The sequence below is a fragment of the Mustela putorius genome, unplaced genomic scaffold (genome assembly GCF_011764305.1).
Source record: "Mustela putorius furo isolate JIRA1106 unplaced genomic scaffold, ASM1176430v1.1 tig00000450_pilon_pilon_pilon, whole genome shotgun sequence".
Lineage (NCBI taxonomy): Eukaryota > Metazoa > Chordata > Mammalia > Carnivora > Mustelidae > Mustela > Mustela putorius.
The window spans coordinates 8,681,300-8,696,663 of record NW_025421385.1 but is presented as its reverse complement, the minus strand read 5'-3'; the positions used below and the strand labels follow the sequence as shown (position 1 = coordinate 8,696,663).

The following is a 15,364-nucleotide window of genomic DNA, read 5'->3' as shown; positions in this document are numbered from 1 at the left end:
GGCTCGTGCGCCTACTCTGTCAAGTACATAAAATCTTAGAAAAAAAAGAAAATGACTGGCTTATGTGATGTTCAAGTATCTACCAGACACATGTGATACTATATATACTACACGTATGTCAGAGTACGTACCTCCCATTACCACTACTGTGCTATACAGAGTTCTCTAACAGCCACCATCCTGACTGGCTTATTACATATGTAGTAAAGCTACAACTGTAATCAGAGGAGGTGATTTTCAACTCTTGAGTGAGGAATTCAAGGGAAAAAGACACTGGCCCTTGCTCTGGCCCCAGCTTGTCTGCAGCCTTCTCCAGTTATCTTCTCCCTTCAAGGGCACGTCAGGTTACCTGCTGGAGCCCGAGTGCGCCACCCTGTCCCAGGCTCCAGCCTCCGGGAGGACCAGGAAGACTGGGGGACTCAGCAGTGTGGGAGGTGTGAGCCCTAGGAGGGAAGGAGTGCTCTCACAGGTCTGAAGAACTTGGGGACAAGGGCGGGTTCCTCTCACTGTTTTGTCTTTGTTGGTTTTGATATGATGATGCCAAGTAACACAGCTAATCTGAACGCTCTGTTTCTAAGCTGATGATGGCGCACAGGGAAGGGGTCTGCCTATTTCCTCCCCCTCTAAGCTTCCTCCTTTTCTCATCTACGGGATTATAGACAGAAAAAGACAAATGTTTTCATTCCCACGTGCTCCCACTCACTAGCTATGTATCCTGTGAAAAGGGACCTCAAGAGATCTTTCCCAACGAGGATATATTTGATTCTGAAACAGAATAATAAAGGTCCATTTGTTTATTCGCAGGTGCGCTAAGTCCCTTATCGCCCAACTTACTCACTCAATAGATCCAATTTCTCCCTTGAACAACATTCCACAAATGCTCTGCTGAGGGCCGTGTCCAACACTCAACACAGCTCGGAGTCACCCCAGCTCTCCTCATACTCGAGTCCACCTCCTGCTTACACTGGTGACGAAGTGGTCAATATTTGCTAGAAAGGAGAACTCAGGCCTACTGACTGAATGTGTGGTCAAGTCTTTCTTCCTAACTGAAAAGAAGGATGCCTTCAGGGGCGGGGAGGAGGCAGGAAGTGAGGCAGGAAAACCCTATGCCCCAGTGTTTTCTTGGGGGAGAAGACCCCTTTGAGAAGACTACCAGTTTCACTGGCAAACTGGGGAAATAGGAAGATAGCAGGAAGAGACTGAATGGACCACAGCACTCAAATTTTCACTTGGAAAAAATTAACATTTATGTGGGCTGGTGATAGTTACAAACTGACATCAGCAAGTTCCTGGCTATGGCTGTTTCCCGTAGCTGGAAAAACCTGTTTAGACAGCTCTGGCCACAGCCATGTTACAAAATCCGGTCATTCAAGAACGGAGTTCTGAGACAGAGGCAGTTTCCCACGTCTATTCCCACGAGGGTACCGCATTCTCACTTTAGGCACAGCCTGCTGACCAGTCACTGGGCTCTGACAGAGGGGCCTCTGGGAGGACCAGGGGCTGGTTTCCTGAGTCTCCCCAATTGTTCGTGCTTCTCTACAACACTGGGTGCAGCTCACACAGGGAAATAGCAAACCAAGAATCCTTGACACTCACGACTAGGTTCTCAGAGGAGTGCCTGGGATTCTCTGCAGTCTTCCCTGACTAGGACCAGGTCTTCCAGGAGAGAGATTCTCTCCCACCCAATTCTGGCCCTAACTAGAGGGTCTAGGAAGGCCTGACACCAGCCCCTGTCCCACCCAAGTGAAAGGTGTCTGTACTCTGGGTTCTGCCAAGAAGACATGTGACTGAGACTGAAGGCAGACTGTTCGTGTGACAGCGTCTGCTGCCAAGTAGGGGCACCCCCTTTGGGAAGGCCAGAGAGAGGGTTCTTGCAGGTCTGAGAGCACATCGGAAAGGAGGGGAGGGGGAGGATATGTAGGAGACCCAACACTCAAAGGCACAGGAACCACCATGGAAAACTTGCTCTCACCAAACGAGAATGATCTGTTCCCTGTGCATCTAGCTCGCCGGCAGCGAACAGGCACACTCACAGCGTTTGTAAGCACAGGGACAGCCGAAAGCAGCCAGAAGGGAGGGCCTGGCTTGCTCTCTACTGTTCCCGCAGACCTTACTCAGCACACACACAACTAACCTGTGGCCATTAGACACCTCTCATAGGGTCAGAGGATTTAGCTAAATTGTCTGTACATAAACCACTGTTTACAGATTCATCTTAAGGGCTCTGATAGCACTGTAACTATTCTTGGTTGGATTAGCACAAACTTTAAGCCACCAGCCTGGCGAGGACTGCCTGGGTGGTATCTGTGGTGTGCCAGTGCCCACGGTGGTTGGTGGCAGGACCTCAGTGGGAGGCCAGGGGAGGCCTTCCTGCAGCTCCGCTCTGTGGGGTCGTGGGTCAGCACTTGGCACCGTGCTGGTGGACAGGCTATGGTGACAGGAGAGAACAGTGCACACCTTGGGCCAACCTCTGACACAATGTGGCCACTTTACAGTCGAAAAGCCCTTAAAGATTCACACACTGGACTGATAAACCACCAGGGAAATACTTACAAATAAACTGTGTCGACAGTTGCCGTTTCTCTCGTTTCCAACCCCAACACCTCACCCACTGACACAAATTATAAAGTTCGACTTACTTATCATCTTTCTCATAAATATTTAGTCCAAGGGCATCAACTCCAAGCCAAAGGTCTGTTCCTTTTTTATTTTTTATCTCAAAATAGTTGATTCCATACATTTCCAGGTCCTGAGCAATCTTCAGATACTCCAGCATGGCACTGTCTCTAGCAGGGAGAACAAACAGGGACACGGTTATTCGTGCTGCTGGATCCTGAACCGCAAAACCACTCTGGTGGCCCCAAAGGATACGGCCCCACAGGCAGCTCTGGTATGTTGGCCAACCGCTGGCTTCGCTGCTGTTCCTCTGGTGGCCATTCACAACCAGACCCTGAGAGTTCCTGGGCCCTGACCACTGATGTACTTCAGACCTGCTGAGAGCTGAGCTGACTCACGCTGGTTTCTCTGGACTCCGATTTTCCTTCCAGACTGTCCTGGAAGCAGTCTTTCCCAGGACACAGTCTGCCCACAGGCTGCTGCAGGAACTCCCACTGTCCATGTCATCAGCAGCCACCACTTAGGCCTTGAGCGCTTTCCTTCCCCAAAAGGTGCTCGGGACAGACGAGAGCCTAAGGATGCTAAACTGTAGAAGAACTGCTGAGGCTGGGGAAAATGCGCGGAACTGCTGCTGCTGATGCCCCAGCTGAGGGGTCTAGGCCAACAGAGAATCTGGCCATTTCTCACACCCAACAGCCACAGGTCACATCGTTCCTCCTTCACGCTTCCTTCCTGCTTCTTTAATAGCAAGTGTTTTCACTTGGGATCGATTTTTTCCCATTGTGAACAATGCCCCTGCCGCCTGACTAAAACAGAATTACTTCAGACGCAAGACCTTCTCTCCTCTAGAAAAAGCAAGGGAGGCTTTAGCTCCTGAGGCTTAAACTGCTTCTTACCCCCAGGAACGTACACCTGGCTTTAAGAAAACTCTTCCGAGCAACTATTCCCTTTCACTGCTCTGCCACACTGGGGCTAAAGCCCATGGCAGTGGCTCCAGAAGCCAACCACCCCGAGGACCCTATCTGGCCTCAATGCCAAGGCAACCCTCTGGAGAGGCAGGAGCCAGCCAGCCAGCCAGCACTCACTTGAGCATCCCTCGGTGCTCGGCGTGCCACACCTGGATCCGGTCCTCCCACTGGTCCCTGGTGAGCTTGTGCTGGTCCATGACTCTGAATTGCAAAGAAGGCACAGGACAGTCACCACAAATGGCCAGCAGAAGAGGCAAGCAGCAGGCCACCACCCACCTAAAAACCTTGAGTTTTCTTTCAAATAAAACCACCACAAAGAGTGATTCTACTTCCTAATATGCAGCATTTTGGACAACTCACAATTTGAGAATTAGGATCTAGAATAAGACATATCTAGTCTTGCTGGAAAAATTTTTAAAAGGTATTTTATATTTTAAGGGGACTCTTCTTCCAAGATGGGTTTAATTTATGTGACCATTAGTGAATAAAAACAGATTTAATGCGGCCAAATCATTATACACCAAGGAAAGCTAAGAAATGTGATTACGTATATAACACAGCTGCTCTTCCGTCCCCTTTCCTGCTATGTTCTTTACGACAGACTCTATACAGGCATATCGGTGCCTGATGGGAAGGCTATGGTAGGTCAGTGCCTACTGAAGGCCAGGGCACGTGCCGAAGCACACAGATTAGAAAGTGCTACAGTCCCCGCCTCGAGCAGCACCTACCTACCCTTGTGCTTGCTGACCGCTTCTACTAACACACACCACCTATGCCCTTCAAGGATGCAACCACTGCTCTCATCCAGGCCCGGACATCCCTTGCTCACCTTTGGGGGATCAGCCGCTCAGAGCTGAGGTACCCAGACTTATGTGTTTCTTTATTATAGTCTCCAAACTTGGCCTGCACTGCATAGGAGCCCAGGAGCACCGCCGTCTCAGGAGGGCAGTAAATCTCATCGCTGAGAATTCCCTCCTTCACTTGGAGGAAGAAAAGCTTCTGTGTGATGTCCTGGATGAGCTCCTCAGACACATCTTCGGGGTAGAACTTGGCCCGGAACTTGAACTGGAGAGGATTCTCCTTTCTCAACTCCTGTGCTGACACCTGCAGGCCCAGGAAGATAACATTTACTCCAAAGTTACCTTTTAGCACATATGACAAAAAAAGGCCAGCTGAAGTCCTACTGCCCTCCTTAGCTGAAGTCCAGCAGCAGGCAAACGGTGACCCACCGAGCCACCGAGTGCTGGCTCCTAACTTCTGGGGAGATGGTCCCAATTCCAGAGAACTCAAATTTAGAAGCAGCCTGCCTAGGGACCTGTGAACCTGGCATCTGTTCCATGGCCAGTCAAGCCGTGGGACATGTAACTTATATTTAAAAACGACTCACATTCCCTCCTTTCAACCCCTAAATGCCCCCAGACTTACTATAGTAATATTGGAGGAAGACACAGGTTTGGGAAAAGGGGCATTTTCAAATTGTGTGGAGAAAACACATTTAAGCTTATTGGTTTTCTTTAGATAATGGAATTATTTAGTCTTTGGAGTTGGAAGATAATCTATCACAGGTTCAAACAAAGCAGTAACAGGTTCTTACAAAACAGTGAATGATTCATGGTTTATAAGATTAACAGTCTCACTGGGGAAAAAGAAACTAAGGTCAACTAAAAGGTACACAATTAACCATCATATGAGTGAGCAGGAAGGAGAAATGCCAAATCTAGTTTCTAACCAATATCCCCCACTTACTGGAAACCTGCAAGCTTTTTTTTCTGTAAAAACTTTTATACAAATAACAAGAGCGAACAACAGAAGAGTGAGGTGCTCCAGTTTCAAAGTTAACAGAGCAGACCAACAATCCAACAGCCTGTAAATAGTTAACTCTGACTTACCTTTTTATCAAGTTTCAACCAGGTAGGAAATCCTTTATTATCCACATACTGGAGGCCAAAGTACCACACTTCCCGAAGGCCGATGGTCTTAACCACCTGTGCGAGAGAGACAGGGGGGCAGGAGCTGAAGCAGACGGGGAGAGCGAGGTGCTGGCCGCTCAGAAGCACCCTGCATGCCTCTCCTACACCAACCTGACAGGAAACCCAATCTGTTACTAGCAGAGGCTATTCCCCCCAATGCTGGGAACAATTTATTTTTAACATGCACTTGAGAGGATTCAGGATTTTTAAATCTCAGTCTTTTTAATCTTGTAATTTCTCATGCTTACTCCTCTGTACTCCATTAACTTTCCTGAGCAGAGACACCCAGCTGAGTTAGAGTAAGCACACCATCAGGCACCACCCAGGGGACACCAGGAAGTTTGTGTCCCAGGTGTGAAGGTCTCCTGTCAGGAGTGCCCACACAGAAAAGGTGTTGCATGTCAACCAAGTGAAGCAAAGCAACCCTCAAGTCTCGCTGGTTGCCCGTCCCTGCTTCTCAGTCATTTAGCCTAGGCCTCTGCTTAACTAGGAAGAGGGAAACAGCAGTCCCTGGCAAGGTGGGAGACAGGCGGTGTGAGCTGCCAGGGAAACGGGGAGACAGGGGAGTTACGCTTCACACATGCCAAGGGGTGACTGCAATTCTTCCAACCTCCAGAAATTTGAAACTCTGATACAGGAAGGTAGAACCCAACCCTAGGCCATAGCAAGGATTTTGTATTTTAAAATTCTCCTCAGGGTCACCTGGGTGGCTCAGCTGGTTGGGCGTCCTTGATTTTAGTTTGGGTCAGGCTCTTAAGGCCACCCTGGGCTCTGTGCTTAGCAGGAGATCAGTCTGAGAGTCTCCATCCCCCCCACCCTCCCCACTGCCCCCTGTCAGGTAGACGTGTGCATGCTTTCTCTCTAAATGAATAAATCTTTAAAATAAATAAGATTCTCTAGTACCAGAGGAAGTCTCCTATGGGCTGTTACAGACCTAATCCCACATTGGTTCTACTTGTGTCTCAGAAACAGAAAAGCGAGCTGCTGGGGACACTTATGCAACATCACCACAACCAAGTCCCAGAGCTCTGCTGCAGTTTTAGTCCCATGACATACAATGCTAAGCCTTTATAAAAAGGTTACCATTTTTCAAATACATGGCTTCTATCACATTTAAAGGGTAAGAGGTCTGAACACATGAGAAATGACAAATCAGCTATCTGAAATACTTGGTTAAAATAAAGTCTGAAATTCCAAATAAACTCCTGCTCTAAGCCTGTCTCCTCATCCACTGGGGGACCAGATGCTTGCTGGAGCTCCAGGAGTCTGTTCACCATACACCAAAGAGGGGAGGCAGGGTTCCATCATAGGATAATGTGGAAGAACTTGGACTCTGCTGTGAACCCTGCTATGTCTTTTTAGAATAGCTGATATGAAGACCAGGTTTTCTTTACCAAATCTTGCAAATTTCTCACTCCCTATAAATCTCCATCTCAACATTTGGATATAAAACCTGCCCTGCCTTACTCTTTGCATTGTTTCAAAATTGCACAAGAAAGCCCCATATACATAAGCAATCTAGTCCTATATTCCATCCACTGAACTGTAGCCTTAGCCTGGGTCCTAACCGGCTGAAATGATTTCCTATCTGCTTGACTTCCCTCCCCATCCCAGTTAGACTCTCGCTCATTTCCATGGCCACAGTGCAGACGCTTCTTCTCCCTCTGCTATGTGGAGCAACACCGTGGTCACGACCCAGGGCTCTCACTCACTCAGTGAAAAGCCTGTCCCTAGGCACCCTGATCTGCCAAGTGTCTCTGTGGCATCTTTATCTCCTTACAGGATAACTGCCTGCAGCATGTTTCAAAGCCTTACTTCTATTCCAATGGCTTCCCCCAAACGGCACAAATGAATTTAACCTGCTTTCCTTCAGTCCCTTCTAAAAACCAATGCTAAAGCCCTCCTTACAAGGGAAATCCAGTATTCCTGGGAAAAAGCACCTCACCATTCCCTCTAATGTCCTCAGCTCACCCTAAAGCTGATATACACCATGGAAGCAGAATATGAACAGAGGTGGGGTCTATTTCTTTATCTCTGCCTCAGTGGTGTTTTAAATGGCAATTTTGGAAAGGAAAATGCAGGGACAGGTCTACTTAGCTTAGTCAAGTGGCGGCTGATGGTGGAAACAATGGGCACACTGAGTCACACCCTTCTCGCTACCTCACGAACTTTGGTAGCGGAGAGGCACTGCTAGGCCCTCCATGGGATCCCTGGACGAGATTCAAGGCGTGGATAAGCCAAGAGCACTGGGGCGGAGCTGGGTCAGTTACCGCAGAAGAAACTGAAGATACTCACGGGGTGGAAGAGAAGGTTCAAACTAACCTATCTCTGAAGTCTCTTTCAGCCCATTCCATTTAAAGACCATGTTCTAGTGACTGGTAGTCTGGCTCATGAACAACTTTCCCAGACCTAGAAGGTCATCAGGTGAGCAACAGAGAAAAGGACACAGACTCTAAAGACATAAAGAAGAAAACATGCCCAGCCTGGTGTGGGGAAAGAGCCCCAGAAGGCACCCAGGGTGTCCACTGAGAACTGTCCTGACCACCCCAAAGGTGGGATGTTCTCTGTGCCATGTGTTACCTTGGGAGGACATGGAAGGATCAATGAAGGGATCTTCAAAGAGACAAGCATAAATAAGGAGGGCTGGACACCGTGAGCGCCCCCTGCCCCAGCCCCGGCCAGCTAGAAAACCTTGGGCAATTCTCATCTCCTCTGGGCCTTGATGTCCTCACAGACTTAGCCATTTCCCAGGTGGGCTCCAGCTTTAATGTTCTCAGATCATGTGGGATTTTTCACGACAGTACACCAAACTGTAAGAAACTCAACGGGAACTCTGTCAAAGAGCCTTAGGATTCAGGCCTTGTTGCTGAAGGCAGAGTTCAGAGTCTCTCTGTCTTCCACTACTTCCCTTCCCAGTAAGGATGGGTAGTGGGATATCATTACCTGTCCTGGGGGGGCTGGCCAAGATTAAGGCAGGAAACATGACTTGGGAACAGAGAGGTCAAAGTGGGATTCAGGGGGCTTGACATTCTGGGGTGGGGAATAGTAACAGGTGCTTGAATAGGATTGTTCACACAACCAACGAGCTTTGGGATAATTTAGATACTGAACTTATCAAAACTAGGCATGCTGACTGGATTTACGTAGTTAGCACTTTTTAAATAACCCGTGTCTGCTAAGTTCAGGGTCCATTTTTTGCACACCCATTAATCCAGCTCCATGCTACTGGCAGGAGATAACCTAATATAAGAAAAATACCTGGCTTAAAACCAGTCCGAACACCAGACTAGATGTGACTATTCAGCATTTAGGAACACGTCGAGTTCCACCCACAGCTCCCCGGATGGAGAAGTGGAGATAATCCTGGGCAATATGCAGCTCCAGGCCCAGCACACGAGTGGGCAGTTAACAATGTCTACAGAACTGAACCACACGACTGGAGTATTGGAAGAAGGAGGCAGGCTTCTCCAGCTCTCTCCACTCCTCACCCCTTCCAAAAGACCCCAAGGAGCAGACAAGGATCTTCTGAGAGATAGCAGCCTTTCTACCCTGAGAAAGTACCATGAACTCCTGATGGTCTCTTCCCATATTTCTGAGAAGCAGCATGTGAATGGAACAAGGCAGATGGAGGCAAGGACAACAAAATGGCTGAGACATCACAACTCTCACCACCTAACCTCGAGTTCCCATCTCTGTTCCAAAAATTTCTTGAGGGCAGCCCAGCACTCATTTATATGCAAGAATTCTGAGGTGACCAAGGGCCTCCTACCCATCCCTGTTCTAACCACTGACCCACATGGCATTCAACTGGCTCCACTAACTTACTTCCGGATTGTCTTTCAGGAGAACCCTTTAGATTTTTGTCCCAAGTCCAGCCTCACCCACAGCAGTAAATGCCTTCATCCTTATTGGGTAAGGCAGAGCCAGGGATGACCTCATCACAGCAGCAGAGGGAGAGTGGAGAAGGTATCCCCTCTTAGGGCAGGAGGCCTGACGTGCACACACTGGAACCGGGGTGTGTGTGTACCCACTGGGTGCTCACTTTGGGGCTAAAAAGGAGGTTTACCATCAAGCACAGAAGGGAATCATGAATACCTTCTAAATCTGCTAGAATTCTACCTCCCACATTTCCTAACTGGCACCCATTCCCATTTCCGGGTTTGGTGCTAGGGTACAGAACATCACCTCCCTTATGAGCAGGGCCTCTCAGCGAGGCAGGCTATCGCTCAAGGGACCTGTAAACTCATGTCTGCTCCTGTTGCCCTCTTGGATCCTTGACCCCAGAGCAGAAAATCTTGTTCTAAAGCTTGGAACTGCTCCATGGAAGAGTTATCACAGCCAGCTTTCTCGATGGCTCATGACTGGCAGATTGGCAGTCATGTAGAATGGCAAATTCTACATTCACCTTCAGGTCTCGGGAAGAAACACTCCAACATGCAGACGTGCTCTGGTGCCCAGCTCACAGAAGAGCATCTGCTGGCACCTGAGTGAGCTCACAGATGCTGCAGCTGGACATGGAAGTTACGACCTGCTGGGTTCCAGCCAGGCCCTCAGGCAGTGTCTGACCCTCGCTGCACCCTTGGGGTGAAGGGATGGGAGTCAGAGTTTCTGGATATAGCACTGTGTTGATAAAGACTTCCGAGCTTTCCCTAAATTTCCTCTCACAGGGCTGTGAACATCTACTTCTGCATAGTGTTTACGACATGTGAACCCCCTGGAAGGACGGGAAATTGTCCTCCCCTAAGAAGAGAAGTAAGCAGCAACCAATACAGTCAACAAAACACTTCAGATTTGCAAAAGTATTTTGCCTAATTGGGAATTCTCTCTCCTAAGCTCACAGAGACCAACCTGATCAAAAAGCTGTTTTCCTGTTGTATTTGGCTGGATGGCGAACTCCAGCTCCGCATCCATGGTGGTAACTCGGACGTTGATCTAAAAAACAAACCAAAAGGAATTATACTTAACTGAATGTTCCTTCCTTGTAATAATCTGAGCCTTCCACAAAAACTCAAAGCTACTTAGCAACATGGTTAAGAGTAAATTCCTCACTAGCATCCATTCTCATGCTGTAACACACACACACATACGAGCGCACGTACACACTCATGCACCAAAGCCAGCGGCAGACAGCTGATAAGTCCTAGCACTGCACACAGTGTGGACTGAGATGTATGCCTTCTCGGCTTTAACATATTCACACTTCAGTCTAGGCGGTTTTTCTACAAAAATACTTCGATAACCATTAGTGTATTTTCCCATGTACCAGCTCCTACTGACGCTTCTAACAGCCAAGGAAGCACCAGTGGGCTGGTGAGCCTCCTCAAGAATTCCGACCAAGGCAGCAAGTGAGAGGAGGAGAGAAGGAGCAACATACCAGCACGTTTAGAAACACTGGAAATGAAACAGTGAAAAGAGAAATGGTCATACGACCGAAGATCCATCAAAGAGAATATCTGCAGTAATTTAATGCCAATTGTGAAGAAGGTAGTAACCTGGAAAACTGCTTCAGGAATGAAAGACATGACAAGAAAAATGGTATACCCCCCTCACTACAAACCTGTGAGAGCCTGTAGGCAGAGGACAGAAGTAAAATGTGGGGATGGATGGATCATGGGATGGTCAGGTCATAAGGAATGGAGGTAGGGGTGAGGAGGGGCCTTCAAGAGGTCTCGAATTCCCATTGAGCTTTTTGTTTTTAAACAATTCACTTCAGGGTAGTTCAAATTTATCACTTGAGAAAATTCGAATTTACTAGCCTACGGAAAACAGAAAAATCTACTTTAAATCACTGTCCCAAAGGAAAACAGCATACCCACTAATGCTTATGATTAAGAAATGTTTGCTTTAAAAAAAAAGAGAGAGAAGAAAAGAAAAAGAAATGTCTGCTTTTAATCATTTTTCAAGTAAAATACGTAAGTAGCAAGACAGACATTTACCCTAAAATCTTCCTGCTTGGATGCAAATATCAAGAGGACAGAGTAACAGGACTAAAACTTAGCTAACAGAGGCCCAAGTGTCCAGCCAGTGCAATACAGACATTGAGCGCCCACATTAGTCCTGACTTCAGAAACAAAATCTGTCTTCATGGATTGTTTCTTCTAACCCTCAAGACTGGTAACTAAGAGATACTTTGAAACAAATACACCCTCTTTTAAAGGTTCTCTGGGTGACAGTAAAGAGAAGTGAGGTATTAATTTTCTAGAATTTCAAGAAAAGTCTCCCCAAACTTTTAAATCTTAAGTTTACAAAGATGAGGCTTATTTTAAATTCTTCAATTATATTAAAATATAAAAACTTCAGTTTCTTTTCTTACGGGCAATAATTTTTTTAAAAAGTCACAAAGTGGCATTTATGAAGCACAAAAGATACAGCTTTCTCAATTATGGTGCCAGATGCACATATTAGAGATGAAAAAGCAGCTCCAGGGGCACCTGGGTGGCTCAGTTGCTGAGTGTAATTCCCAGATCTGATTTGAGGACACATCAGAATTTTTCTTCTTTTCAAAAATGTCACTAAAATTAAAAGTCAAGGACTATCTCAAGTGCATCCCTGGGCCCACCTACTAAATACAGGTGTCCTCAGTCACCAGGGACCTAAAAGTGCCCCCCACCACTTCCATTTCCCTGAGAAGAAGGGAGGTTGCTACCCAGACTAAGGACCACAGCAGGGCACTGCCTTCATCAGAAGCAGGTTGAGGAGTTCCATGTTTGTAAAGCCTGTTAAGATTACTTTCAACTTTATAGATCTTTAATAATGAAATACAGCATAAACTTGTATCAGTGTTTAAAATTAAGCTTTTACTCAGATGACAGGACCATTTATATACATATTTTGGTCCACTTATTCAGGACTTTAAAAGAAATCAGACTTGAGCAATTACGAATCAGAAGAAATCAAAATTGAGCAGTATCTAAATCTCAACTCTCCCTTTTTGAGAGAGAGAGAGAGAGAACACGCGTGAGTGTGCACACGCACTTGCTCTCCAGCATGCTCCCATGAGCAAACAGGGTGGGAAGGGGCAGAGGGAGAGGGAAAGGGAGCATCTGAAGCAGGCAGGCTCCTCGCCCGGAGCAGAGAGCTGAGCTGAAATCAAGAGTTGGACACTTAGCCAACTAAGCCACTCAGGCACCCCCCCCAACTCTCCTTTTAAATTATCTTTGTTTTGAGTTTCCAAGGTAAGCAATTGTTTTGAGACTTGGATGGAAGATGATGCTCGTATCTGCAATGGTGCCCAGAAATACAGTGGGCCTGTTAGGATCCTGCGTGATAAACGGGAGGATGGTCCCACCAAAAACCCAGAGAGGTCCATGTGCTTAAAGCATACCCCCCTGAACCCCGAACCATGTGCAAAGGCTGAAGAAAAGAACGCATGTTTTGTAATTTTTATTGTCTTGTTATTTGCCCCCAGATCACACTTACCAAAAGTTAACACTTGCTGAAGGTAACAAAATCCCAAAGTAATATGGGGCTACAGGTGTATATACAGAATATGCAGTCAGTCACTGAAATCAAACTCCAAAAGGCAGTGTTTCTGTAAGGCCTGACAAAACACTGAAAACCTTTTAAACATTTTGCTTTGTCTGCGGATGATGATGGTGACTGAGTTTAGTTTTGCTCGCACACCCCCGCTGCACGTGTACATGTACACATACACGCACTCATGCGCTCACAGTTGACAGAGTACACGGTAGTTTAATTCAGGTCTCCTCCACATGCTACCCCAACTGAAACTAAGATACAAAGCCATATTGAAAGTTCTAACAGAAGGAACCAGACTTAACTGTACCCACTAGGTGTAATGGGAATTCACAAATAAGTCAGATAATGGAGCTAACAACAGATTTTTAAACTCCATAGATTAAAAATAATGAGGTTCCTCATGTTATGTACTATGTCACAATTTTAGAACGAAAATGTCTTAGACCCAAGTCAAAATACTTTAAATAAAGATGCCTGAACCCATGCAGGGAAATGAGATTCTAGTAAGTTTAACGCCTATTTCCCATACTGGCCACATTTGGCAGAAAAATCTTCTTTTTGCCCTAGTAGCCTCGCTTAGTAAGGGAGTTGTGCTTTCATTTCAGGAAGACAGGAGATTTTTCTGACTGCCTAGGGCATCAGTATATGCTGCTGGTCTGTATCTGAGAGAAATGTTTTAAAAACAAAAATTGGAATGAACTTAAGTTTTACTTCTAAAGTAAGAACAAAACCAGTCAGTAAAAATTCTTCAATCTAAGCTAAATGCCACGCATGCTTTTTTTCCATGACCATGACTACCGTTCCCCAATACACACCGCACCTCTAGAGAATGCACAGGTTGATACGGGAGTTTAACACATAAACCTCTTTGCCTTAGTTAATGAAGTTAATGAAAACCTAATTGTAATGTTGTCTCTGTCCTCCTTCTGCTTAATAATCTACTCTTTAAAAAATTCTCTTTGCTGTTCTTACGGATTAGCTCAGATCAAGACTGGGACACCACAAGCCAATGAAGCATAATAGCTTCATTTCACTGTTCCCAGGCTGCCCCAGTTAGTCGGCACCTGGCATGCCTTTGGGGCTCACTCACTCTACAAGGACCAATCAAATACTTACTGGCTGCCCTGGGCACGAGGGAGCCCTGTGACAAAAGGACTCAGACCTCCACTGACCTTCACGCACTTACAACAGAACAAACAGAGTGCGCAGGCATCTAAGAGCCCCCATTCACCATAGTTGTTTCTACACAGGCCCAACTACTAGAACCCCTAGAACAGTCAGCCTTTCAACTACCTGAGCTTCCGGGCCTTAGGCCAAGGATCTGTATTTTTTTAAAGCCATGCAAGTGAGGCCCAGCTGATTTGGGGATCACTGAACGGAGGCAAGAAAACACAGCCAGGGGGCCTGGGTGTGAGAGCTGGTGCTGTAGCCTGAGCACTTCCTCCCCCCGGGCCTCACTCCCTTTAACTGCAAGCCAAGGGTTTGGACGGAAGTCCTGAGGTCCTTCTGCCTCTGACATGCTAGGTCTAGAGTCCAACAGCACAAGGGGAGGTGTGGGGCTGCGATTTAAGCTAGAGCTGTGAGAACAGGCAGGCCCACAACTCCTTCTTAGGGAAGGTGTGGATGGACTGAAGAGATTCATGAGAAAAATAGCCAACTGTGATATTATTAAAAGCTGGCCAGGAGACTGTTTTCATGGGGAAAGGAAAAGCTCAAACCTGTCTTCACATTTCCAGGAGGGAAATGCAACTCTCCGGCTGCACACAGAGAAGTACAGGTTTCACTGCTCCAAAGAAATAGGCATCTCTTTTTCCAATAAGAGAATGTAAAGGTACAGGTGTTAAACCATAATCTGTTTTTAAAATAAACTCAGTAACAATTTACTTTTAAACAAAAATAAATCCACTCTCCCCTTTGCTTACTCTCCCCCAAACCTGAGAAATCATGAGCATAGTCCTGACAGCACGTAGGGGTCAGGACCCATCTCCTCAGGCATCCCAGCCAATTCCTGCCCAGTGGTCCATCCTGAAGAAAGCCACTTCCCCTCATCTGTAACATCAAGCACTGTAACTGGAAATGTTCTCCCAACTGTAACACTCCATGACTTAAAACTTATCTGAGTGGCTTCTGACACATCCAGCTCAGTGGCTGTGCTCTTCTCTGGAACATCATCTTACCTTCACAGGGAGAGGGACGAAGAGGTGATGATACAAAGGAGGCTATTTTGAGGTCACATAAGTGAAGGTTGATTCTGTTTCCTTTTTCTTTAACAGGAAGATTTTTGAGTGTCTTTGCTGTGTTAATGTCTTTGTCACAAAATCCCAGAATGCT

General features: G+C 46.7%; 1 protein-coding gene across 1 annotated transcript in view; it reads right to left on the bottom strand.

Annotated features, from left to right (window-relative positions):
• Positions 1-15,364, bottom strand: part of EZR (ezrin) — a 48,779-nt gene that overhangs the window by 14,282 nt on the left and 19,133 nt on the right. Inside the window, exons 3-7 of the mRNA XM_045080099.1 lie at positions 10,403-10,486; positions 5,474-5,569; positions 4,414-4,688; positions 3,702-3,785; positions 2,640-2,786 (exon numbers count right to left, since the gene is read on the bottom strand). Of these exons, the coding sequence (XP_044936034.1) occupies positions 2,640-2,786; positions 3,702-3,785; positions 4,414-4,688; positions 5,474-5,569; positions 10,403-10,486 (686 nt within the window). The remainder of the gene's footprint in view (positions 1-2,639; positions 2,787-3,701; positions 3,786-4,413; positions 4,689-5,473; positions 5,570-10,402; positions 10,487-15,364) is intronic.